The 26,069-nt window shown below is 36.7% G+C and overlaps 1 protein-coding gene across 5 annotated transcripts in view; it reads right to left on the bottom strand.

Annotated features, from left to right (window-relative positions):
- Positions 1-22,000: 22,000 nt before the first annotated feature.
- The window catches only part of USP15 (ubiquitin specific peptidase 15), a 123,017-nt gene continuing 118,948 nt past the window's right edge, over positions 22,001-26,069 (bottom strand). For all 5 annotated transcript variants that reach the window (XM_026001799.2, XM_026001800.2, XM_072741737.1 and 2 more), the window contains one exon: positions 22,001-23,975. In XM_026001799.2, coding sequence (XP_025857584.1) covers positions 23,793-23,975 — 183 coding nt within the window. In that variant the 3' untranslated portion in view covers positions 22,001-23,792. The remainder of the gene's footprint in view (positions 23,976-26,069) is intronic.

The raw sequence follows: 26,069 nt of genomic DNA, 5'->3' as shown, positions 1-26,069 counted from the left end.
TTTGGCTCAGACCACAAATTCAAACCTCTGCCCTGCCAAGGCGTCAGATTAAAATAGGCCCTTCTCCATGCTTTACATCGCCGTCTCTTGTGGTCATTGCCCTCTAATCGAAGTATGATAGAGATTTGTTCACAAATACCAGTAGGACCGTATTGGTATCCTGGTACGTTCCCACTGCATGACCACCCTCAGACGTAACCAGCTTTCCTAGAATTTCATAGGCACATGTGATTGACCAAAACCTGTTCCCCCAAGGGACCCCCAAAAGTCTACATCTAAATCCTAGAACCTGTGCAGATATTACCTTACATAGCGAAAGGGACTCTGCATATGATTAAGGATGGTCAGGTGGAAAAATTGTCCTGTATTATCCAGATGGGCCCAATGTAATCACACAGGTTCTTGTAAGAGAGGTCCAGGAAGGTCAGAATCACAAAAGGAGCTGTAACAACAGAAACATGGTTATGTGAGAGAGAAGGAGAGATGGAAATGTTAAGATGTTAGCCTGCTGGCTTTAAAGTTAGAAAAAGTGACCATGAACCAACGAATGTAGATGCCTTTAGACGCAGGGAAAGACAAGGAGACAAATTGTCCCATAGAGCCTCCAGAAGGAACAGAGCTCTGCTTGACTTGAGTTCATAAGACCCATTTTGACTTTGTATCTCTAGAACTTTAAGATAAAACTTTAAGTTTGTCTTGGTTTTAAGTCATTGAATTGGTGGTAATTGTGTTACAGCAGCAATAGGAAATTAATACTGGTGCTGCCCTATCTCTGGGTGATGAGTGATGGAATGACAGCAGTTCCAAGGACAACAGAATGAATAATAGGTGAGCATAGGTCTGGTGGCTTCTCATTCTCTCTTTTTTTAGAGAGGGGCAGAAGGGCAGACAGAGGTGGAGAGAGAATCTTAAGCAGGCTCCACACCCAGCACAGAGCCTGGACTTGGGGCTCTATCTCGACCCTGAGATCCTGACTCAGCCGAAACCAAGAGTCAGGTGCTTCACTGACTGAGCCACCCAGGTGCCCCTCTCATCCTTTCAATTAAACTTTGTATTTATAATAATTTTAGATTTTTTAGATTTACAGAAAAATTATGAAGATAGTACAGAGAATTTCAGTGTGCTCCTCCCCCTGCTCTTATGCAGTGGTACCAGGGGTGAGGGGTGGAGGAGGGAATTGTCTAAAACAGGGCATGTGGGTAGTTTTGGGGGTGAAATGTTATATGATTGTAGTGATGGTTATAGAACTGTACACACTTGTCAAAAGTAATTGAAATGAACATTTAAGATTGGTTCATCTCTCTATATAAATTATACTTAAATAAAATTTAGAAATAAAAAGTCAGAAAAGTACAAGATTTTATGTTTGCATTTATTTAATTCCTGATAAGCGTATTGTTTTTAAAATTATCGTATTACTTGATTTTTATGCTCACCTCATTAATTAAAAAGAAACTTCATAGTAAAAGAAAATTTATGAGAGAAGCACAAGATTAAAGTGAGAAACCTTTGAGAAAGTAGAACAAAAAAACAACATACTTTAAAAAATATACATATTACAATATGGATGAAACTTGTGGACATAATGCTAAGTGAAACAAGCCAGTTGCAGAAAGACAAATACTGTGTATTGTACTTACATGATCTACCTAAAGGAGTCAACTTTATTGAAACAGAAGGTCAAATAGTGGTTGCCAGGGGATAGAGGGAGGGAGAAAAGCAGAGTTGTCATTTAATTGGTACAGAGTTTCAGGCAAGATGAAAAGTTCTGGAGATCTGTTGCACAATGTGAATGTACTTAAAACAACTGAACTGTAAATGGTCAACTGTAAACTTAAAAATGGTTAGGATGAGACATTTTTTTCTTATGTGTTTTTTTACCACAGTTAAAAGTATTTTTTAAATAAAAAAAGGGGAATACCCTCTCTTCCAACAATTCTATTGATAGCACTTTATTCTACAGACATGTTAAGAGCCCAAAGCATGTGTGTACATGTCTATAAATATATAAATGTTTACCTCCAGGGGATCCCTGGGTGGCTCAGTGGTTTGGTGCCTGCCTTCGGCCAAGGCATGATCCTGGAGTCCCAGGATCGAGTCCCACATCAGGCTTCCTGCATGGAGCCTTCTTTTCCTCTGTCTGTGTCTCTGCCTCTCTCTGTCTGTGTCTCTCATGAATAAATAAATAAAATATTTTAAAAAATATTTACATACACATGTGTGCATAATTATATATAAATAAACCAGGGGAACAAGGGGACAACCCACATGTTCATCAAGGGAAGAATGGCTAATTAAATGATACAGGACGCCTGGATGGCTCAGTGGTTGAGCATCTGCCTTTGGCTCAGGTTGTGATCCCGGGATCCAGGATCAAGTCCTGCATCAGGCTCCTTTAGGAGCCTGCTTCTCCCTCTGCCTATGTCTCTGCCTCTCTGTGTCTCTCATGAATAAGTAAAATCTTTAAAAATAATAATAATAATAATTAAATTTTACAGGCACACACTCATGTCACACTGGTGAAAATGCATTAATTATAGCCACACAGACTAATGTAGGTAAATGAGACATATAATGTGGAGGAGATAAAGCAAGTCATACATGTAGACTTACAGAGGAGGATACATACAGAGGAGGATATCATGTTCATAAAACCACAAAGCTATATATAAAAATACATAGACTTAATTCAATTTCAATTCAACAAATATTGAGTACCTACTATATGCCAGCAATGTTCTAGACATCAAAAATGCCTGACCTCATGGTGCTTAATTTCTAGTGCTGGAACAGACAACAAGTAAATTAAATATATGTAAATTGAAGTGCTAAAGAGAAACATAAAGGGAAGTGGCTAGAAAGTGGTAGGGAGAGTAGTAGGGTGGCCAGGGAAGGCCTCTCTGAGAAGGAATATTGGAGGGAAGACCCGAACCCAGTGAAGGAGTAAACCATGCAGATATCTGGGGAGAGAGCATTCCAGACAGGAGAAACAGCAAGTACAAAAGCCCCGGGATCCCTGGGTGGCGCAGCTATTTGGCGCCTGCCTTTGGCCCAGGGCGCGATCCTGGAGACCCGGGATTGAATCCCACATCAGGCTCCTGGTGCATGGAGCCTGCTTCTCCCTCTGCCTGTGTCTCTGCCTCTCTCTCTCTCTCTGTATGACTATCATAAATAAATAAAAATTAAAAAAAAATTGTTTAAAAAAAAAAAAGCCCCAAGGTCTCAGTGGTTTGGGTGGGTTCAAGAAAAAGCAAGTGGACCTCTTTGGAGTACTCTGAGTGAAAAACACAGTGGGCCACAGATTCAGAAAAGCAAGGCAGAGTGGGACTGACCATCTAGGATATTGCAGAGTTTTACTCTGAGAGGTTTTGTGCAAAGGTCTGCCATGATCTGACTTACTTGACACAGAATTACTGTGGCCACTGTAATGAAAATGGATTTAAAAAAAAAAAGAAAAGAAAATAGATTGAATGGGAGCAAAATAGAGAATCAAGTTAGGAGGCTACGTTGATGATCCAGGTGAGAGGTGGTGGCTTGGAGGAGGATGTGGTGTGGTGGTGAATTCTGGATATATTTTTAGGGAGGAGTTGACAGGTTTTGCTAACAGGTTGGATATGGGGGGGTGGGGATGGGAGTAGTAAGAAATCAAGGTTGACTCCGAGACTTTTGGCTTCAGCAAATGTGTTAAGACAGATGACAACAAAGAGGGCTGAAAACCACAAACTTCATCGTAGTATTTTTCTCAGGGTTTTCTGGGAGTCAATATTAGAGAGGAGTCCACAAGGCAGCTTCAAATATTGATAGTTAAGTTCTGAGATTGGATGAAGGGCTCCATGGTGTTTATTTTCTTCTTCTTCTTCTTCTTCTTCTTCTTCAAACTTACACATTTGTTACATATATTCTTTTACAAATATAAAACATTACATTTTTTTTCTAAAAAGAACAATAAAATCTCAGCAGATGAGAATAAAACTATAAAAACTAACCACAGGCAGCCCCGGTGGCGCAGCGGTTTAGCGCTGCCTGCAGCCCAGGGCATGATCCTGGAGACCCTGGATCGAGTCCCACGTCGGGCTCCCTGCATGGAGCCTGCTTCTCCCTCTGCCTGTATCTCTGCCTCTCATTCTCTCCCTGTGTTTCTATGAATAAATAAATAAAATCTTAAAAAAAATAAAAACTAACCACATGAAGGGCTTCTCCCTAAAATAATTAGCAATGTGTAATTAATAATCAATATATAGGAATCAATAAAAAGCAAGACTTGATATACAGAGAGATTTATCATTATTCTTCAGTAGAATGGTAATATATGAGAAATAGAGGAACGGTTAAACTAAGACATAGTAGAATATTATGTGGCTATTAAAAACCATAGTTTCAAAGGTATTTATCTGGGCACTGCTCACCTTATAACGTTAAGTGATACCTTTTGTATTACGTATACATAAGGAAAAGAGACTGGACTTTGGAATGTAATTGTGCTAGATATAGATCTCACTTAGTCTATTAGTTTGAATTCAGCACGGCTGTGAGTTGCAGAAATGCAAAACACAATAGCTTAGCAATAGCTTTGAAGCTTATTTTGCCTTCATGTAAACCCAGAAGTCCAGGCTGGAACAGTCATGCCAAGGTAATCCTTCCATGGTATCATTCTGTCGCCTTCAGCTTGTACTACCTTTAAACACTGAAAATAAAGAACTCATGATTAAGACGAAATTAAACAACAAAGACAAGGAAATTGAGAGGTATTCTTCTCGACATCAGCTCTGTTTGTTTCAACGAATATTTCGGAAGCACAAAAGAACGCTGTAGAAAGCCTGCAACAGGTGATAGAGAATATCTCTATGTTGTGTAGACAGAACAACATAACATAGATGTTCTGGGACTCAGAACATCTTTTGTAAATTAAGTATTAAAAGGATAAAAAGGGTGTTATGCTATATGTTGGCAAATTGAACTCCAATAAAAAATAAATAAAATAAAATAAAAGGATAAAAAATAAGATCCCTGGTAACATATGAGAAACCCAACTCTGACTTCTGAGAATGCACGGCCCCCTATTGTAACCATCGTGAGTACAGAAAGCCAAGAGGTCAAAGAACAAGGTGACATCCTTGGCTTAGCTCCTCAGTGTCAACTGGATGTATTTTCTTAATGGCCACAGTCCCTGAAGGGTGGGTTCCCTGGTCGGTCTACTATAACTTTCACTCTAGCTTTTGCAAACGTCTTAAGCAGAAACTCAGAGAAGTTAAATAAGCCCAAGGTTGCCCAGCGGGTGAGGCCCAATATCTTGAGAGTATATGTATTTCCCTTCATTCCTGTCTCCAAATGAGATTATCTGATGAATTTTGTTCTTTGGCTGTCTAGGGAGAGGACACATCTTTATGGGAAATCAAATACTGAGAGTCACAGCCAGCAGAAACTTCTTCCCTTTACCAGTTTTAACACGACAGTACCAAAAGCCATTTTTACCACGCACCAATTGTACAGCTTAAAGATGAAGGGATTTGACACATCAAATTACAAGCACTTCTTATTTAATACAGGTCTTGGAAAGAGCAAACTGCCATGACACATACAGCTGGACACTCCTGCCCCCTGTTGGCTAGAACTGACCGCAACCAGACGACCTTAGGTGAACTAGGAATAGCAAGTAATAACTGAAATCGGTCTACTTTTCTAATAGAAGATAGCTAGTTATTACTGCACTTTGACCAGGAAGTTTTAGTTTACTTTCTTCAAAAGGCAGACACATGCTCACAGAGACAGACGGACAGAGACAGAGACAGAAAGAGAAACACAGAAACAGTAGAGATGAACACAGAATACCTTGCATCCTGCCTTTCCCTCCCCTCTCTCACCGCATGGCTGTAATACCCTCTTCAAGTGCTGATTTGGTTCATTATATTGTAAGGAGACAAGAGCAATGCTTTTTTACTTCAACATATAATTACCAGCTAAAATAGCATGTGGCACACAGAAGGTGCTCAGTAAATATTCATTGAGTGAATGAGAGGCAGCCAAAGAGAAAACAGGAGAGGGATTGAGAGAGAAGAGGGAGAGAGACAGGACCCATTCTTCCTAGCTCCATTTGAGAGAGATTTATTTTAGGAATACTAATATCACTCTTACTATATTCCAGACATAGGAAATAGGAACCCAATTAAGTTGACACACATAGGCATTGACCTAAGCATTTTACACATATTATTACGTATTTCTTATCAAATAAACACTGTTATATCCATTTTACAGATAAGGAAACTCAAGCAGGAAAAGATTAAGTTAAATTTCCCAAGGTTAAAGGGCCACTAAATGGTGGGGCTGGGAATATAGGAAGCTTGGCCCCACAGTTCACACTTTTATTTAACTAGCAGTATGGTGCCTCTTCAAAGGATGTGAAGAGTGCGGAGCAGAGGCAGAGGAGAAAAGTAGCTTCCAGAGTATTGTACCAATCTTTACATGTAAGTTACCTGACTGCTGGAATGGAATTATATCAGAGATGACATCACTCGAGCAGAGAACCAACTTCACCAACCTAGTGCTTTTCCCACTTGATCACTTAAAGGAGAACTGATAGCAGGGGTGGGTGAAGTATAGATGGAGTGGTTTAGAGGATCTGAGATGACTCAGGGGAGAAATTTCTTAGTAGTTTTCTATTATAACTTAAAAATTCATTAAGTCTTTCCACTTTCAATAGAATAGATCCACTCTGAATAGATCATCCAGACAGAAAATCAGTAAGGAAAAATTGGACTTAAAACTACACATTAGAAAAAACAAAACTATACATTTGATTAGATGGACCTAACAGACATTTACGGCACATTGCGTCCAACCAGAATACATGTTCTTCTCAAGCATACATGAAATATTTTCCAGGATATATCATATATTAGGCTACAAAACAAGTCTTAACAGGTTTAAGAAAATCGAAATCCTATCAAATATCTTTTCTGACCATGATGGTATAGAACGAAAAATTAATTATAAGTGGAAGACTGGAAAATGTACAAATATGTGGAGAGTAAATAACATGCTCCTAAACAACCAATAGGTCAAATAAGGAATCAAAGAGGAAATAAAAATACATTTTGAAACAAATGAAAATAGAGTCACAACATATTAAAATTTATGTGATGCATTAGAGCAGCTTTAAGAAGAAAGTTGATGGTAGTACTTTCATTATGAGAAAAGAAAGATCTCAAAAAACCTAACTTTACACCTCAAAGAACTAAAAAAAAGGAACTAAGCTCAAGGTTAGTAGAAGAAAGGAAATAAAAATCAGAGTGGTAATACATAAAATAAGGACTAAAATGACAATAGAAAAAGATCAATGAAACTAAAAGCTGGTTCTTTGAAAAAATAAACCAAATTGACGAACTTTTAGCTAGACTCACCAGGAAGAAAAGAGAACTCAAATCAGAAATGAAAGAAGAAGAAAGAAAAAAAAAAAAAGAAATGAAAGAAGAGACATTACAACCAATGCCACAGAAATACTAAAGATCATAAAACATTACTATGGACAATTATATGCCAATATATTAGGAAAAAATGAATAAATTCCTAGACACATACAACCTACCAGGACTAAATTATGAAGATATAGAAAATCTAATTACTAACAAGGAGATTGAATTAGTATATGGCAGAATTAAAGAAGTTAAGTCCTTCCTTTTCAGTACTAATTTTAAATTTAAATGGATTAAGCTCTTCAGTCCAAAGGACAGAGATTGGCACGATGGATAAACACACATGATCCAACTATATATGCTGTCTGCAGGAGAGACTCACTTGAGATCCAAAAACACAAACAGGCTGAAGGTGAAAGAATGGGAAAAGATATTTGATGCAAACAGTAACCAAGAGAGAGCAGGGTTGGCTACATAATCAGACTTAAATTTTTTAAAAAAGCTATGAGAGGGACACTCAGCAATTGGGTGTCTGCCTTTGGCTCAGGGCGTGATCCCAGAATGCCAGGATCCAGTCCCACGTCAGGCTCCCTGCATGGAGCCTGCTTCTCCCTCTGCCTGTGTCTCTGTCTCTCTCATGAATAAATAAATAAAATCTTTAAAAAAAAAGCTATGAGAGACAATGATGGACATTATATATTAATAAAGGTTCAATACAGCAAGGAGATATAATAATTATTAATATTTACACATCTAATGACAGGCCGTCAAAATATATGAAGCATATTGTTCTGTAACAGATTTCTAGAACTTTTCCATTTGCGAAACAGAAACTATATCCACTGAGCAATGGCTCATTCATTTTTTAACTAATCTTGAATTACTGGGATAAACCCGACTTGGTCATGATGTACTATTCTTTTTATAAGTTGCTGGATTCTTATGCTAACTTTTGTGTGTGTCTATGAGGATTTCTGCATCTATGTTTATTGAATCTGATAGGTTTTATTTCTTTTTCAAAGATTTTATTTATTTAATCATGAAAGACACAGAGAGAGAGGCAGAGACACAGGCAGAGGGAGAAGCAGGCTCCATGCAGGGAGCCCGATGCGGGACTCAATCCTGGGACTCCAGGATCACGTCCTGGGCCGAAGGCAGCGCTAAACCGCTGAGCCACCTGGGCTGCCCTGAATCTGATAGGTTTTAGTATCAAGTTTATGTTGGCCTCATGAAATGAATTGAGGAGTGTTCCCTTCTTTATTTTCTGGAAGGGTTTGTCTAAGATTAGTACTAGTTCTTCCCTGTTTATGATAGGCAGAAATCGGTAGTGAAACTTCAAGGCTTTTTTTTTTTTTTTTTTTTTAGTCAGAGATTTTTTTTTTCAATTTAGAGTAAAATTAACATTTTGAGGGGTAAAATTAACATTTTTGGGGGGTTCCGTGCTATAAGTTCTATCAATTTATGAATTAAATAAGTTTAAAAATTAAAAAAAAAATAATTTTCATTTCTCCCAGGTGAATACCTAGAAGTGGTTGTATAGTGTATATTTAACTGTATAAAAAACTGCCAAACGGTTATCCAGAGTGGCTATATTATTTTGCCTTCCCGCTAGTGATGGATGAGAGTTCAGTTGCTGTACATCCTTACTAAAACTGGGTATTGTAATTTTTATTTTAGCCATTTTAGTAGACCTATAGTGGTATAATATTGTGGTTTTATTTGCATAAATCATCATAAGGGCTTATGTTAAGCATCTTTTTGTTTATATGCCATCTCTCTTATCTTCTTTGGTGAAATACCTGTTCAAATCTCTTGCACAGTGTCCTTATTGAGCCTTTATTGTGATGGATTTTTTTGCTGGACATAGAACCCTGGGTTGACAGTTCTTTCCTTTTAGTACTTCAAAGATGTTCTTCCATTGTCATTGATTTCATGGCTTCAGATGAGAAATTCAAGCTCATCCAAATAATTGTTTTTCCATATGCAATGTTTCCATATGCTTTTATTTTTCTCTAGTTCTATTTTTCAAAAAACTCATTTCTAAGTAGATTTCAGTGGCTTCATTATAATGTGTCTAAATGTTCTTTTCTTTGAATTTATCTTCTTTGGGTTTCCTCAAGCTTCCTTTATCTGCAAATTTATGTCTTACTAAATTTGGGATTTGTGGGGGGCATTTCTCCAAATAATTCTAGCTCCAATCTTAACCTTTCCTTTTGGGAACCCAATGGCGAATATGGTAGATTTAAAAATATTGTCCCACACATCCTCGATGCTCTTTGTTTTCTTTCTTTTTTTCAAAAGTCTTCCCTCAGCCATGCTCTTCAGACCGTATAATTTCTGCTTACCACTCTTCAGGTTCAAAGACTTTTTTCTCTTATACCACCATTATACCATTGAAACCATCCAGTAATTAGGTTTTAACTTTTAAAACCTTTTCATCTTAAAATAGAGAATCACAAAGTGTTGCCAAGATAGTAAAGAGAGGCACTATGTATCTTTCATCCTGTTTACTCCAATGGTTATCTTATATAATTACTGTGCAATATCAAAACTGAGAGATGACACTGGTACAATGTGTGAATATAGTTCTATATCATTTAATCATATGTGTAGATTTGGGTAATGAACACTGCAATCTAAATACCAAACTATTCCATCATTACAAAGCCCTCTCTTGAGCTACTCTTTTAGAGTCCTATCACACCCTACTCCTACCACCTAACCCTGGAAATCACTAATCTGCTTACCATTTCTATAATAGTTATTTAGAGAATTTTTAATATATGGAATCATATAGTATGTGCCCTTTCAAAATTGATCTCTTTCATTCAGTAAAATGCCCTTGAGATCCAATAAAATTGTTATATAGAGCTTTTTCCTTTTTATTGCTGAGTATAATTTCATAATAAGGTTAGACCAGTTTGTTTAACTGAGAGACATTTTGATGTTTCCAGTTTTGGGTTATTACAAATAAAGCTATGAACAATCACGTTTGGGTTTTTATGAAGACCTAAGTTTTCATTTCTCTACAATAAATGTCCAGAGTGATTCTGGGTTGTATGATAATTATGTTTAGTTGTTAAAGTAAATGCCAAAATATTTGCTGGAATGGCTGTACTATTCAATATTTCCACCAGCAATGAATGAGATCCAGTTTTTCTGTATTCTTACCAGCATTTGGAATTTTCACTATGTTGATTCTTTAGTTTTATGTTTTGCTTTTAAATCTATGTCTCACTTTGAGTTTATTTTTGTATGAGGTGTGAGTTTTAGGTTTATTCTTTTGCTTATGGATATCCAATTGATTCAGCGCCATTGTTGAAAAGACTATCCTCTACTGAATTTCTTTTGCAACTTGTCAAAGATTGATTGGCTATATTTGAGTGACACCATTTTGGGGCTCTCTTTGCTGTTGCATTGGTCTCTGAGTTTCTCTCTCTGTCGGTACTACAGTCTCATTACTATAGCTAAGTCTTGAAATCCGTTAGTTGTCTTTCCCTGTGTGAATTGGTCATATTTTCCTCATTCTTTGTATGACAAGTAATTTTGATTCTATCCTGGAAATTATTGTGTCTGTGATGCTTTATAGATTGTGGGTTCTCTTATAATCCTTTGGAGGATGTTATTTTTTTTTCCTTCTTAACCAATCAACCCTGTTTAAGCTCAGACCAGAAGTTCTGTCTTGCTTTATTCTTATATGCAGTGCTTCCAAGCTCAGTTCTGTTTTCAGTCTTATTTTCCTTTCAGACTTTCCTATACCTCCATCACTCAGGTATAGTCTGAGATTTGGGTCATGGTTTAAATCATAGTTCAAGCCCATAGAGCTTTTGCTATGTTGTTTCGGGTCTATCCTGCACATGCGTTTCTCAGGGGTTAGTATGACACTTGGGCAATGTTCTAAATATTAAAGGTTATGATGTTCTAGATTTGTCCCGTCCACAAACAACTCAGAGGCGAGTGTTAAGTGTATTATGCTGGGCTAATTACCTTCCATAAATCTCTCCTTTCCAGAATTCCTGTTACATATTCCGGCCTGCCAGTTTCCCCTTTGATGGTTCCTTTAAGACAGGAAAACAAGGTTCTATTTGAGGTTAGCCATCTACCTGGTTTATACTTCTACAACTGGGACTGCCTTTAGGAGCAGAGCCATGAGATGAAAGGAACTCAGGAAACTCATCCTTTTATGAATTGCTTTTCCAACTTCTGACTTCTTTCCACAATCCACTTGTTTCTATGCCCTTTTCAGAAGCTTTAGGTAGTGGCTTTATTAATATTCTCAAGATTTTAGTTAAGGAAATCGTCCATTTCATCTAAGTTATTGAATTTATTGTCAAAGTTGCTCATTATCATCCTTTTAATCTACATAGTATCTACAGGGATGTCCTTGCTTTCATGCCTGATCATGATAATTTATTCTATCAATGTTATGGGCTGAACTGTGTCCCCTCTCAAAATTCATATAATGAAGCCTTAACTCCCAGTAATTCAAAATTGACTGTTTGGTATAAGGGATTTTAAAGGTGATTAAGTTAAAATAAGACCATCAGGGTGGGCCTTAATCCATTATGACTGGTGTTCTTATTAGGACATTAGAACACACAGACACCAGAGATACACAGAGTGACAATGAGAAACAGCCAGACGGTGGCCAGCTGCAAACCAATGAGAGAGGCCTCAGAGGAAATCAGCTCTGTCACCATGTTGATTTTCTACTTTGTCTCCAGAACTGTGAGAAAATAATTTTCTGTTTTTTAAGTCACACAATTTGTGGTATTTTGTTATGGAACCTCAGAAACTAATAGTCTTGCTAATTTACTTTTTTTTTTTTGTTTTTAAAAATTTAAATTCACTTTACCAACATAGAACACCCAGTGCTCATGCTAATTTGCTACTTTTATTAGACCACCTTTCAAAACCAGCTTTTGCTTTGATTTTTCTCTATTTTTTATTTCAGTGACTTCCATCCTTTACAATTTACTGATTTAATTATGGGCCAGCATTTGGTCTATGTAGAGACTAATCCATATTCATTTGTTGTATGTAGTGTTCTAAAAGTATCATTCATCTTATATTAATATAGCCACACTAAATTTCTTATGCTAGGTGTTTGCATGGTGCATCATTTTCCATCTTTTTAACTTAAAACCTTCGTTTAAAGTATGTCTTTTGGGAAAAACATATACTTGGATTTAACTTTTTTTGCCCTATCTTAAAATCTCTGCCTTAGAGTTTAGTCCATTACACTTTTTAATTGATATGGTTGGGTTGAAAGCTACCATCCTTCCTTTGTTTTCTATTTGTTCTGTTCTTTTTAAGATTTATTTATTCATGAGAGACACAGAGAGAGAGAGAGGCAGAGACACAGGCAGAGGGAGAAGCAGGCTCCATGCAGGGAGCCCGACGTGGGACTCGATCCTGGGTCTCCAGGATCACGCCCTGGGTCGAAGGCAGCGCTAAACCACTGAGCCACCCAGGCTGCCCTGTTCTTTCTGTTTTTTTGTTCCTTTCCTACCTTTACTTTTTCTGGGCAGGGAGGAGTGAGAATATTTTTTCCATTTTATCTCTTATGCTGGCTTTTAGTTATGCCTCTTTTTTTTTTGTGTGTGTGTGGTTTTATAATATACATTATTAATGTCATGACTTATACATTAATATATCATGATTTTTTTTGCATTAATGTAATTCACATAGAATGTAAGAAATTTATAACAGTATAGTTTCACATACATGCCTTTCATCCTTTGTCTATTGTTATCTATTTTATTCACATTACAAATCTCATAGTAAATTATCATTTTGCTTTGAACTATTTCAGTTTTTCTAAGAAAGAAAAATTATTCTGTATTTATCCACATACTCTATGAACCATTTTCAGAGTTCTCACTCCTTCCTTATGTAGAGCTGAATTTCCATCTGGAAATTCCTCCACCATTTCCCTTAGTATGCAGAATGGGTTAACACTGGATAAACTGTTTACTTGAAAATGTTTAGTTTGCCTTCAGTTTTGAAAGATATTTTCCTGTGTACCTATCCTCAATTTGACAGTCTCCCTTGCCCTGCCACATCTTTTAGCAACTTAAAGATGTTATGCCATTTTCTCCTGGCCTTCACTGTTTCTTTTAAAGATTTTTTTATAAAAAAATTATTTATTCATGAGACACAGAATGAGAGGGAGAGGCAGAGACACAGGCAGAGGGAGAAGCAGGCTCCAGGCAGGGAACCTGACGTGGGACTCGATCTCGGGACCCCAGGATCACATCCTGGGCCGCACGTGGCGCTTAACTGCTGAGCCACCTGGGCTGCCCCACTGTTTGTAATAAAATGGTTAGCTGTCACATCATTCCCTAATAATGTGATTTTCCCCCAAAGATTGCTTTTAAGAATTTATTTTTGGGGCACCTGGGTGGCTCACTGGTTGTGCATCGGCCTTGGGCTCAGGTTGTGATCCAGGATGGAGTCCCACATTGGGCTCCCTCGCGGTGAGGGAATCTGCTTCTCCCTCTGCCTGTGTCATAAATAAATAAATAAATAAATAAATAAATAAATAAATAAACAAACAAACAAACAAACAAGCAAGCAAGCAAGCAAGCAAGCAAACAAACTTGGAATTTTATCAGTTTGACTATTAAGGGTATGCATATGGTTTTCTTGGAATAATTTTCATGGAATAATTTCAATCCTGATATTTTCCAAGAACTTGTTTTTTCTGTATTTGAAATTACATTAACAACAACGTGACTGTTGTGGAAATACAGCCACAAATGATTTACTGTAGAAAGATCTCTCTCATCCCTGAAGTTAGCAATCTAGTTATAGGTAATACAGTCAATATAGTTTTCTTATGCATTATGGGCAGCTTTAGAAGAGGGCAAGACCAAAGACGTCCAAGAAGAGAAGACCTACAAAGACAGAATATGAAACAGTAACCTAGAGTTTTAGGGACAAATCCCAACATCACATTTTGACAAACCAAACCAAAACTGCAGAATACGAGCAAGGATCCGAGTCTAGACAGATAAACCATGCCCTTGGAGATCCAATGTAGTTGTAGAAACAGACAAGAGTTACAAAAGGATGACTAGGTCACAGTTCCAGTTTAGTATTAGCATCTTTCATTTCCTTGAGAGCCTCATATTAAAATAACAGACATTTCTGTATTACTTATTGCTAGAATATATATCAGTTAGATTGTTTGTCATGTGCTCCAAAAAGCATATTCTGAATAGGTAAAGCAATTTAATTTTCCTTCTGGTTCTAGTTATTTAGGGTTTGAAGGTCTTGTTAATAAATTATGTATACAAGTAATTCTAGTTGGGTTATTTTGTTTACACAAACTACAACGGTTATCATTAAACAGATCATATTTTACTTGTCTTTCACAGGAAGATGCAGGATGTTTTAAGTTTACCTAGCTTTTAAAGGGAATTTGGGGGAACCTTTCTATGAAAATATTTTTAGTTTTTTACCCATAGGAAAAAAAAATCCCATAAAACCTCTTCTTTCCAACCAAACTTGACAATCTTCTCCTTTCTCATTATTTGGTTCTTCTGTTTTCAAAATTAAACTCATTGTTGGAAAACGGAGTCTTGACAACGGCCATCAAGAAGACTCTTTTTGCCTTAAAAGTCTTTTAAAAATGCGAATTCAAGTCTGAATACTATGGACCATCTCCCTTCCCAAATTAGTAATCTGCACACCTATTTTTGTATATTCCAACCAAATAGTCAATATTTTTACTATCTCAGTGTGCTTCGGTGGTGGTGGGTGATCAGGGGCTACTATATAGTGATAGCAGTAACTACTCAGGCTGATTCATGCTATACAAATTGTGTACTCTAATGGAGATGGGGTCTCAATGGATGTTTGTTTCAACACAGTACCACTTGGGGCACCTGGCTGGCTCAGTGGTTGAGCATCTGCCTTTAACTCAGGGCGTGATCCTAGGTTCACCCGGGATCGAGTCCCATATTGGGTTCTCCGCAGAGTCTGCTTCTCCCTCTGCCTGTGTCTCTGCCTCTCTCTCTCATGAATAATATCTTTAAAAAACAAACAAACAAACACACACAGTACCACTTCTCAGGTTGTCTGGAAGCAAGTACTAGGGAAATACTCGTTAGCATTTAAGAACTCTATCTTCTAAGAGGATAGAGGAAGACAGACTTGTTGACTACACTTTCAGTCAATGAAAAGGCAAAAGGAGTCTAGATCTTACTTTTGGTAGTTGTTCATTCTTCTGGAAAACCTTGGAGTCTTTTCAAGTAAAATGGACAATCTTAAGGGAAAGACTTCAGATGTGATAATGGGCAAAAGGAGACTAGTAGCCTAGTCCCAGTATGCTTTATTTTGCCATGGAAACCAAGTAAGATTTGGGTTGGAAGACATAATTCTTTACAATAAAAATATATGTATGTATTCTAAGCAGGCTCCACACATGGAGCTCCCAATGCAGGGCCTGAACTCATGACTGTGAAATCAAGACCTGAACTGAGACAGTCAGCTGCTTAACTCACTAAGCCACCCAGGTGATCCAATAAAAATATCTTTAAAAAATATAAATATAGTTATTCACCTGGGTGGCTCAACGGTTGAGCATCTGCCTTCGGCTCAGGGTGTGATCTCGGAGTCCTGGGATTGAGTCCCGCATCGGGCTCCTCACAGGGAGCCTGCTCTTCCCTCTGCCTGTGTCTCTGCCTCTCTCTGTTTCTCAAAAATAAATAAAATCTTAAAAAACAAAACACTATAGTTATTCTTTACATTTAATTTTGAATATTCCAAATTTCTTAAATGATACTGAATTTAGACTGTCACTGTATTTTAATTTTAATCTATTTTTATTATATATTCATAAGGCAAATTGAAAGATTTTAAAAAATATGTACTTGGTAATATGTCAGAGATAACACAAAATCACAATTCAGAGATGTTTTAGATACTGAGCACATTTCTTCATTTAATAATTACCACATTTCAGAATACTGAAAATTATCCATCAGATAATTCAGTCTGATGGGGTAAGAAAATTATGTGAATTATAGCTCAAGGGAGCAACTGATGTATCAGGAAGACCAAGCAAGGGCATGCTGGGATAAGTCTCGAAGAATGTGTATAGGAATTTGCCAGGTAGAAGGCAAGCCATGCAAACTAGAATAGTATGTGGGAAAGCCCAGAGTTGTCAAATTGTACATGTTTGCGGGAAGGTGAGGGGTTAAGTAAGGGCCAAATTCTCAAACGTTTCCCTCGAGCACCAATTTTGCATGTACCAACTGTTACCCTACTCTTTGCTTTCTTGCTAAAATAAGCTAGTGGTCTTGAGAATGAATGGTAAAGAACAATCATTCCCACATGAGGGTACTTTATTAGTAATAATACTGCTGCATTCTTTATAAAGATCAAGGTAATTTAAATCTCAGTTCTGAAAGGTAGGTAATACAGTGCCAGAAGTGGATGGCTCAGGTGTTTGGGGGCTTCAGTCTCCTCATAAATAATTACTACTAGCCCTCCAAAGACAAGTAAACTGTATTCTGTGGAAAATTTTGTGTTTGCTAAGCACATAGGGGGTTTTAAGTTTCATGCTTCCTTCTAATAGACCTCAAGCTCTCCTAGATGGAAATTCTAGAGCTGTTCTAGTTTATAAACTAAGGAAGTGTGAGTCAGAGAAGTGACATGACTTGCGAGAAAGTGGTAAGGCCCAGAATAAAAGTGGTTTAACTCCTGAGTCTATGCTCCACATCACTCTTCATGGAGGGCTTAACAGAGAAATTTGAGTTGGAGAGAGGAATAGAAGCTGCCTTTTTTTTAAGTGGCAGGAAACATAAAATCCTGGTGAGTGGATGTGATTATTCATTTATATTTCCTAAAATGGAATGCTACGTTTTAGTTGGCCAGGACATGCAGTTACTTAACACTGCTTAAACTCAAATATTGTTACTAAACATATCCAAACATAATAAAAGCCATAACCTCTGGAGTCTTAACTATTACCCTTTACTCAAATGATTATAGACAATGATTAATGAAATTAGGGGCAAAACCCAAAATAATCCATGTCTGCCTAAGGCAGAGAAAAAGTTCTAAATGTAAAAGCTATACAGGGTGCCCGGGTAGCTCTGTCAGTTAAGCATCTGACTCTCAATTTCTGCTCAGGTGATGATCTCAGGGCTGTGAGATTGAGCCGTGTGTGTTGGGCTCTGCCCTGGGCCTGGAACCTGCTTAAGATTCTCTCTCCTTCCGCCCCTCCGCCCCTCTAAAATAATAAAAAGTTAATATACAAGCTACAAGCTATGAAATTATATTCACAAATAGCTTTAAAAATCCTATTTGTTAGTATATAACTGGATTCTAGTATCCCTGTTGAAATTTTAATTTTCAAGTTTACCGTCACACTAATACTTCTCTTTTATAGGAGGTAGGAGAAAGATTGATTGATTGAAAGGATTCATTTATTCATGAAAGACAGGGAGAGAGAAAGAGGGAGAGAGGCAGAGACATAGAGGGAGAGGCAGGCTCCCCGTGGGGAGCCTGATGCAGGACTCAATCCCAGAACCCCGGGGAATCATGCCCTGAGCCAAAGACAGACACTCAACCACTGAGCCACCCAGGTGTCCCCAGGAGAAAGATTTTAAACAAATTTAAAAACCCAAATTTTAATTTGGCCCATCTTACTGGTTATTCTTTTGCTAAAAACACATACTTCAATAATTTCAAAAGCTGAATGTGAGCCTTCCCCTCAAAAAGTCTTTTATGACCAATGATACACGATTTTAATTTAGTTGCCCATAGTAGAGAATATTCTTATTTTGCAAAATCTTAAAGTTCATACCTACATGTCCATTACCTCCTTACAAGAAACTGGAATTTTATGGTTGAGAAAACTGAAAATCAGAAGCTAATGACTTTAGAACTAGCTGTTGGGAAATGTATTTGTCTCCCAACAAATATACTACCGAGTGTCTGTAACTACTGATGTTTACTGTTTGAATTTGCATTATTACCTCAACTCCTACATATGCTAAACGGCCCAAAATTGAATGTAATTCTGAGTTCTTTAAACTGAAGAGTTTATCTTACTAAAGTGGTTCAATATTTAAGTTTTACAGGGATCCTTTCTCAAACTAAAGAAAATGTGCTATAGTTTCTCTGTATTTATCTTTTTGTTTTTCTCAATTGAGGGCAATTCTAAATTCTTATTTGTTTCAGGACACTTGATAATTCACCAGTTCATATAATGGAAGATAGTTTTTATTATAAAGAAAAGGAAATACTTTCACTTGCTTATAGGGAGAATTCAAGGTCAGAAGGTAAGAATACACATTATGGGAAAAGACTCTTGGGATGGTTCCATATTTATTGTTGTTATGTATGTAGATTTAACTCCAGCTAGCAATGGACTCAAGGGTCACAACAAATGAAACTATTTTTGTTTCACCAAACTCTATAGAACAAGCTACACGAGGAAATTTTGAGCAAAGTGAGCGCCATCAACCACGATTTTATACGGCAGAACATAGTTAATTACCAAAACAGTTTAAACATTTAAAATGTTTGGTTTTGTGCATATTGGAAGATATTGAAAATATTTATTTTACAGCATTTCCATTTATTTTTTTTTTAATTTTTATTTATTTATGATAGTCACACACAGAGAGAGAGAGAGAGGCAGAGACACAGGCAGAGGGAGAAGCAGGCTCCATGCACCGGGAGCCCGACGTGGGATTCGATCCCGGGTCTCCAGGATCACGCCCTGGGCCAAAGGCAGGCGCCAAACCGCTGCGCCACCCAGGGATCCCAGCATTTCCATTTAAAAGAACAATTACCAAAGAGATAGCTATATTTTTACCTACTTTGTATAATCACACTTAAAAAAAAAAGAAAATCCACTTGATTGATTTTCTCCCTCTCCTCTGAGACTCTGGTCCAAAATATGTCAACTCTTGATTTTCTTAAATGGTTTATCCACTTTCTAGATTCCCATAATAGCCTGGAGTCTTTTCCCTTCATTACCCTAGCAATTTCCAGGCTCTCAAAAGGCAGTGTTGGGATTTAATTAGACTATGGTATGATGTGGAGTATGTTTCCCAATGCATATATTTGCCAAAAATAATTTTTGTACTGTCTGTTTTGTTACCCATTAAAAAACTCTTTACCCCATCATTACTGCAAATAAGTCTTGATCAATGTTTGAATTTTACCATGTAAAATTAACTTCCCAATTCTGATATTTAAAAACCTACTTTATGTAGCTTATAAAAATCTGAATATGCTTTTTAAATGAAAGTTTTGTTGTCTGAGTTATTTGGAAGTTCTTTTGCTTAATATACAGTAAATATGAATTAAACATATGAAAAATATACATATCTGACTGAAATGTTTCACAACCTAAAATGCTTATAAGAAAATTACATATTTCTCATTGTAAAAATCTGGTAACAAAACAATATAGTATAGCTTTGCAACTTAATATCTAAGTCAGCAAGGATACCCATATACTCTCCTTTCCTTCTATCTTTGGGTACTTTGAAGTGCCACTAAAAGAATTATTTGGGAATTATCAATGTCATTATATTCTCAAGAGACGTGGTTTCAAAGAAAAACGGTATCTTATTTTATCATAGGGTAAAAATACAAAGAAAGATTTCTGCTCTTCTTTGGTCCAGAAATGAAATTATTTTCTTTTCCTTCTCTTCTGAGATTTTTAGAAATTTCTGATTCTTTGCCCTAATATTAAAAAAATTTCCACATTTTTTTTTAAATTTCCACATTTTTGTCTTAAAAACTAAATTAAAGAGAATGTGCTAATCTATATTCCACAAACAGAAGGGAGGGTGGGAAGCAGGCAGTAATGAAATGCACTGTTTGTAAAGAACATAAACCTAAGGGCGCCTGGGTGGTTCGGTCAGTTGAGCAGCTGACTCTTGATTTTGGCTCACGTCATGATCTCAGGATCGTGAGATGGAACCCAATGCTGGGATCTGAGCTCAGCAGGGTGTCTGCTTTGGGATTCTCTCTCCCTCTGCCTCCCCACGTCCCACTTTCTCTCTCAAATAAATCTTAAAAAAGAACATAAGCATAAAAAAACAACTAAAAGTTGGCCCACTTTTCACGTTCACCATGTACCAGTGATAGTGTCGATTCCTCTCTGAGGTGGAAGGTTCCAACCTTGCATACGCCCCATCCCCCGTCCCTTTGGTAAGCCAATGAAAGAGACTTACCTCATCTTTTCTTACAGTCTCCTGGCTTATTTCTTATAAAATGTCCTCATCTCAATGAGATTAGTTGATGAGAAAGTGCTGTCCTTATACAGAACCAATCAATCATTACTGATTTTCTTCATGCCCAAATCAATGGTTTGTGTGGCTTTATAGCGAGTTGCCAGGAAAGCAAGGATAAATATAGGACTGTTAGAAGAACAGACTATAAGAGAAAGCAAGATCTTTAAACAAAGTATTAAGCTATAGCTTTTGCACAGAGATTAATTAAAACGAAATTGTAGGTGAAGAAATAAAGTCCTGAAAATGAGAGTTGCATTTGGTAAAATGTAAAGAAGGGCATATTTGAGTTAGATAAACAAAGAAAAAAATACTGTATTAAATTTAAAATCAGTATTGAGTATGCCACATAGTTTACAAAGTACCTTTCCATAAAATACATGACCTCATTTGAGATCTCAACAATTCTGTGAGGCAGACACTATAACCAAGTGGGATGCAGTATACAGAACCGAAGATACAATATTGGCTCTACCACATAGTAATTATGTGACCTTGGGGATATTACTTAACTGCTTTGTACCTTGGTTTCTCAAATTAAAAACAAGCTTGATGAATGTCTCTAACTCATCGCTATTGTGGGATTAAATGAGATAATACATTAACACACTATATCTGGTTCATGGAAAGTGCTCAATAATACTATTAGTGTTGTAATTTTACAGGTGAAGAAACATGAGGGGAGATTAAACTCAAAGTCATATGACTACTAAGTAGAAAAGCTAACAGAATGCTAGACTGGCTACACTACCCTTATTACCTATGAATATCTACTTTTCATTAGAGTATGGATTAGTTTGTTACACTATTTTTTATTTTATTTTTTTTCAGCTGACATTGTCATTTGAATTTGACAAATTCAACATTATTAAGAACATTTTCTATTTTAGAACACTTCTTTTAGTGGGAATAAAAGTTAATCACAGGCATTAAAAATAAATGGTCTCTATGGACAACTGAGGTGGTGACTATAATCCAGGGCTGGAAAAAGTTAATTTTGGTTTTTCTTTAAACCTCAGAAAAATGGAAAGCCTATTAGTTGGTAGACAGCAGAAAGACTGCAAGCTCTGTGAGTGGAGGGATGCTTCTTTACTGCTATATCTTAAAGCTACAGAACAGTGATTAGTAGGTGCACAAATGTTTAATGAGTATTTAGATTAAAAAATCAACTTTGAAACATATCCTTAATAGGATTTGCTTTGCTTTGACATGCTTTCCTCTATTTTTAATTATACAATAACTAAAATGTCTATTATATAGTCACCTACACATAAAATGGGGGATTTTTATCAAAAGATTCAGAGTAAGAAATAAAAGACTAAATAAGGCCTTAAATAGCTTTATTGAAATCTGTATAAATAAACATGCACATTTCAAATGTAAACTCAAGTGAACTCAAGTGCAGACAAAATTTTAACCTCTGTCATGCAGGAGGTTAGTTTACATTAAAAAAAAAGAAGAAAAGAAAGAAAAGAAAGAAAAAAAGAAAGAAAAGAAAAGAAAAGAAAAAAAAAAAAAACCAAAGCAGCTTTTAAAATACCAGGATGAAAACCAGCTTTAATATCAAGGTATAAAGCAAAGCCATGATCAACATACCTCATTTATCCTGGTCAAATGCATTTTTTTTAACTTTTAAATGCTAACATAAATAAATAATTTACCAAAATGTGCACTCACAGAGTGAACTTTTATTTACAATACACAATTTATAATCTATTGTATTTGATTAGTTCAAGTGAAGAACATTATACTTTTTGCTTTAATAACAGTGGGACACAAAGCAATTTCTCAGGTAGTCGATATGTGAAATGTGCCCCAGCATTTAGATTTTCTATTAAAGGCAGTATTGTATGCCAATCGACAATACATTCTTTCAACTAGATCAAAGGGAAAAAGCAGCAAATGAAAAATGTTTCAAATGTTCACACATATTTTTGGCATCCTGGATCCTTGAATGTGGTGAACTAAAATCAAATTCAAGGTTTGTATGCTTTATATACTATACAGGTTCTGACTCTAGAACATGCAAATGCCAATTTTCTTAATTAACAAGTTACCTTCTGAGAAAAGCTGTAAGGCTATGGTGAATTCCATCAGGAACACACAAAGAAAGTTAACAGACCTACCTTTAAAGCCAATTGTCCATTAATGATTTAAAGGCCAGTATATTAAAAAAATTTCTCATCTAAGCTTGATGTAATTATTACTATGGATACAGAATACTATTAAGTCTGTCCTTATATTACAATAATTGGAAGAGCTAAAAGTTGCCAAATTACCAAAAAATGGGGTAGAGAAAAACAGACAGCAAAAATTTTAATTTTGGACCAACACCAGATTAAAGACATGCATTTTAAAGCAAGTAAAATTTTTTTGAATATCTAAGGAATAGATCCCAATAGCAGTAAAAAATACTTACATTTAACTGAAAAATGATTTTAGATGGAGTGTGAAATCTAGAACCTGTTTTCCACAGCAGCAAGATGAACATAATCTGGATTTTTAATGATACTACAAAAGAAAATAACTTTTCCAAGATTGTTTCTTATATCATGATTTGGTTCTTTAATAGGCCCATATTGATTACCAGGGATAGATTTGAAAATTTGGTTTTCCAAGAATACTACTGCAGTATTTATGCCACATTGATACCGCAGCTAAATATCATAGTAGTAATATATGTGGCCTAATGCACATGAACTAGATTATCCAAAAACTAAGTTCAGCCATAGTTTTCTTGCAGTATTATTAGAGCAAAATAAATGACCAACATCCACAAATTTAACATTTGTCATCAATTAACTCACATCCAAAAAATTAAAGAAAACATAATTCATCAAAACAGCAGCAAACTTAAAAGGGATTTATTTGTGATTTCCTATATATATTTAGCTTGTAATTACAAGACTGTAAATGTATTAAGAGACAATTTCTGTTAAAGTTTTCATTGTGTTTCACTTCAAGTACTGCACAAGTTAAAATCTGATAAAGGATTTACATTCGGTTATCTGAAACTCCCCATCTCAGACTTTTGTTTAATGTGGTGGGTAACTTCATCATTTCAACAGATACCACCAGCAGGAAAGTCTCTCTTTTATGGCTTCTAGGACTTTCATTAGTTAGTGTGCATACAGTTTTCGTTTTCTATATCATTGTCATTATCATTGCTATCTTCATCACTTTCTAATGGGATGCCTGTGGCAGCTGAAGCACCTTTAGTTTCTCGGTCAAGAGGAAAAAAGCCAGTTCCACTGAAAGTGTCTTGTCTCTGGTAGAAAAGTACATATGCTGCTTTGGACTGTTGAAAAAACAAAGCATGTTAAATTAAAATGGTCATGATTCTCAAAGATCACATTAAGTATACCATAAATGTTTCAGCTGGTTACCAAAAGACTTTGGTGACAGAGCCTAAATCAAATTTAAAAACCACAAATGGTCAAATGAAAGTTACTAAAATTGGTTTATATATAAGACGACTTCTATGTATAAAGAAAGAATACTCACTAGAATTAACATTTTTATTCTCTACTACATTGATCGAACAGATAAGTAAATGCAAGTATATCACAGATTAACCCAGCTACTCTAACATGAAACAATTCTATGCCTTCTTCCCTCCCATCTCTAAGGAAAAGGTAAGCTTCTTTCTACTACTAATGGCTTTACTTGAAGTTTGCTATGAGTCCAGCTCTTCCTACCGTTTTAAGGATATTGCTCCATCCATCCATCATCACCGCGTATCCTTACTAAGTCCTCCTCTACTGGACTTCTTAGTGTAACAAATACTCAAGTTGTTTCCATCTTAAATCCCTTTCCATTCTACTGCTTCCTCCAGGTGCCAGTCTGGCAGAGAGTCAGCGAATATTCATTTTCACTCTCATGCATACTCTTTGATTCAGTATGATCTTTTGCCCCAGTCACTGTAATGAAATGGCTTTCACTGGGCAGCCCAGGTGGCTTAGCAGTTTAGCGCCACCTTCAGCCTGGAGCCTGATCCTGGAGACCAGGGATTGAGTCCCACATCGGGCTCCCTGCATGGAGCCTGCTTCTCCCTCTGCCTGTGTCTATGCTTCTCTCTCATGAATAAATAAAATATTAAAAAAAAAAAAGACTTTCACTAAGGGCAATAACTTGCTATAAACAAATCAAATGGGTGCTTTTAAAAGTTCTTTTAGTCATACTCTCTGTAGCATTTAATGCTTTAGTCCTCTTTCCTGCAACAAACAATTTTTGGCTTTTGTGACACTACTTTTCCTTAGATCTTCTATCTCCACGGTTGCTTCTGACTTTTTTTGTGGTCTCATTAAATCCTAACCTTAAAAAAAAAAAAAAAATCATGTTCTGTCCACCGCCCAACACTCTTTCTCAGTATCTTCTCACTAGGTGGCTCATTCAAACCTATGGCTTCAACTGCTACTTAAGAGCAATAATGCAAATCTGTAACTTAAGCTAGTTCTCACTTCTGAACTCCAGTCCTGGTAGTCCCACCACCTAGTAGAAATTTCTCTAGAGCTATCACATAAGTAGCTGACATTTCAACAGCAAACTTTCCTCCTGTATTTTCTACTGTGGCGAACACTGAAGCCAGTCATCTTCAACTTCTCCCTCTGTGCATCTACATCTTCATTTACAGCCAATCTTCACCAAGTTCTATTAATTCTATTCAGGAAATATCTAATAAATCCATTTCCCCCTTTGTCTATACATTACTACCACAGTTACTCTACCACAACTTTCAATTCAGAAGGCTGTATTGCTGAAATGACAGCCTTCTTTTTGCTGGAGGTTGTAATGGTCTTTCTGCTTTTCTCAGAGTTTCCCAAATTTATTTTTTTTATTTTTATTTTTAATTTTTTTGAAGTAGACCCACACAAATAGGCCTGTTTTTTTTTTTTAATATTTTTATTTATTTATTCCTGAGAGACACAGAGAGAGAGTGAGAGGCAGAGAAACAGGCAGAAGGAGAAGCAGGCTCCATGCAGAGAACCCGATGTGGGACTTGATCCCGGGACTCCAGGACCATGCCCTGGGCCGAAGGCAGGCACTAAACCGCTGAGCCACCCAGGGATCCCCCCCCCTTTTTTTTTAATGATAGTCACACAGAGAGAGAGAGGCAGAGACACAGGCAGAGGGAGAAGCAGGCTCCATGCACCGGGAGCCCGACGTAGGACTCGATCCTGGGTTTCCAGGATCGCGCCCTGGGCCAAAGGCAGGCGCTAAACCTCTGCGCCACCCAGGGATCCCGAGCTTCCCAAATTTAATAATGCTCCATTACTTAACAATCACTCATGCTTCTCGTCTTTAAGGAAAGCTCTAAACCATGAAGTACGTCATCTTTTTTTATCTGACTGCCAAGTTTAGCTTTAGTCTAATTTCTGCCCCATATTTAAAA

This window comes from Vulpes vulpes, chromosome 16 (genome assembly GCF_048418805.1).
Source record: "Vulpes vulpes isolate BD-2025 chromosome 16, VulVul3, whole genome shotgun sequence".
Classification (NCBI taxonomy): domain Eukaryota; kingdom Metazoa; phylum Chordata; class Mammalia; order Carnivora; family Canidae; genus Vulpes; species Vulpes vulpes.
The sequence above is the reverse complement of the archived record's forward strand: the minus strand, read 5'-3'. Positions and strand labels throughout refer to the sequence as shown.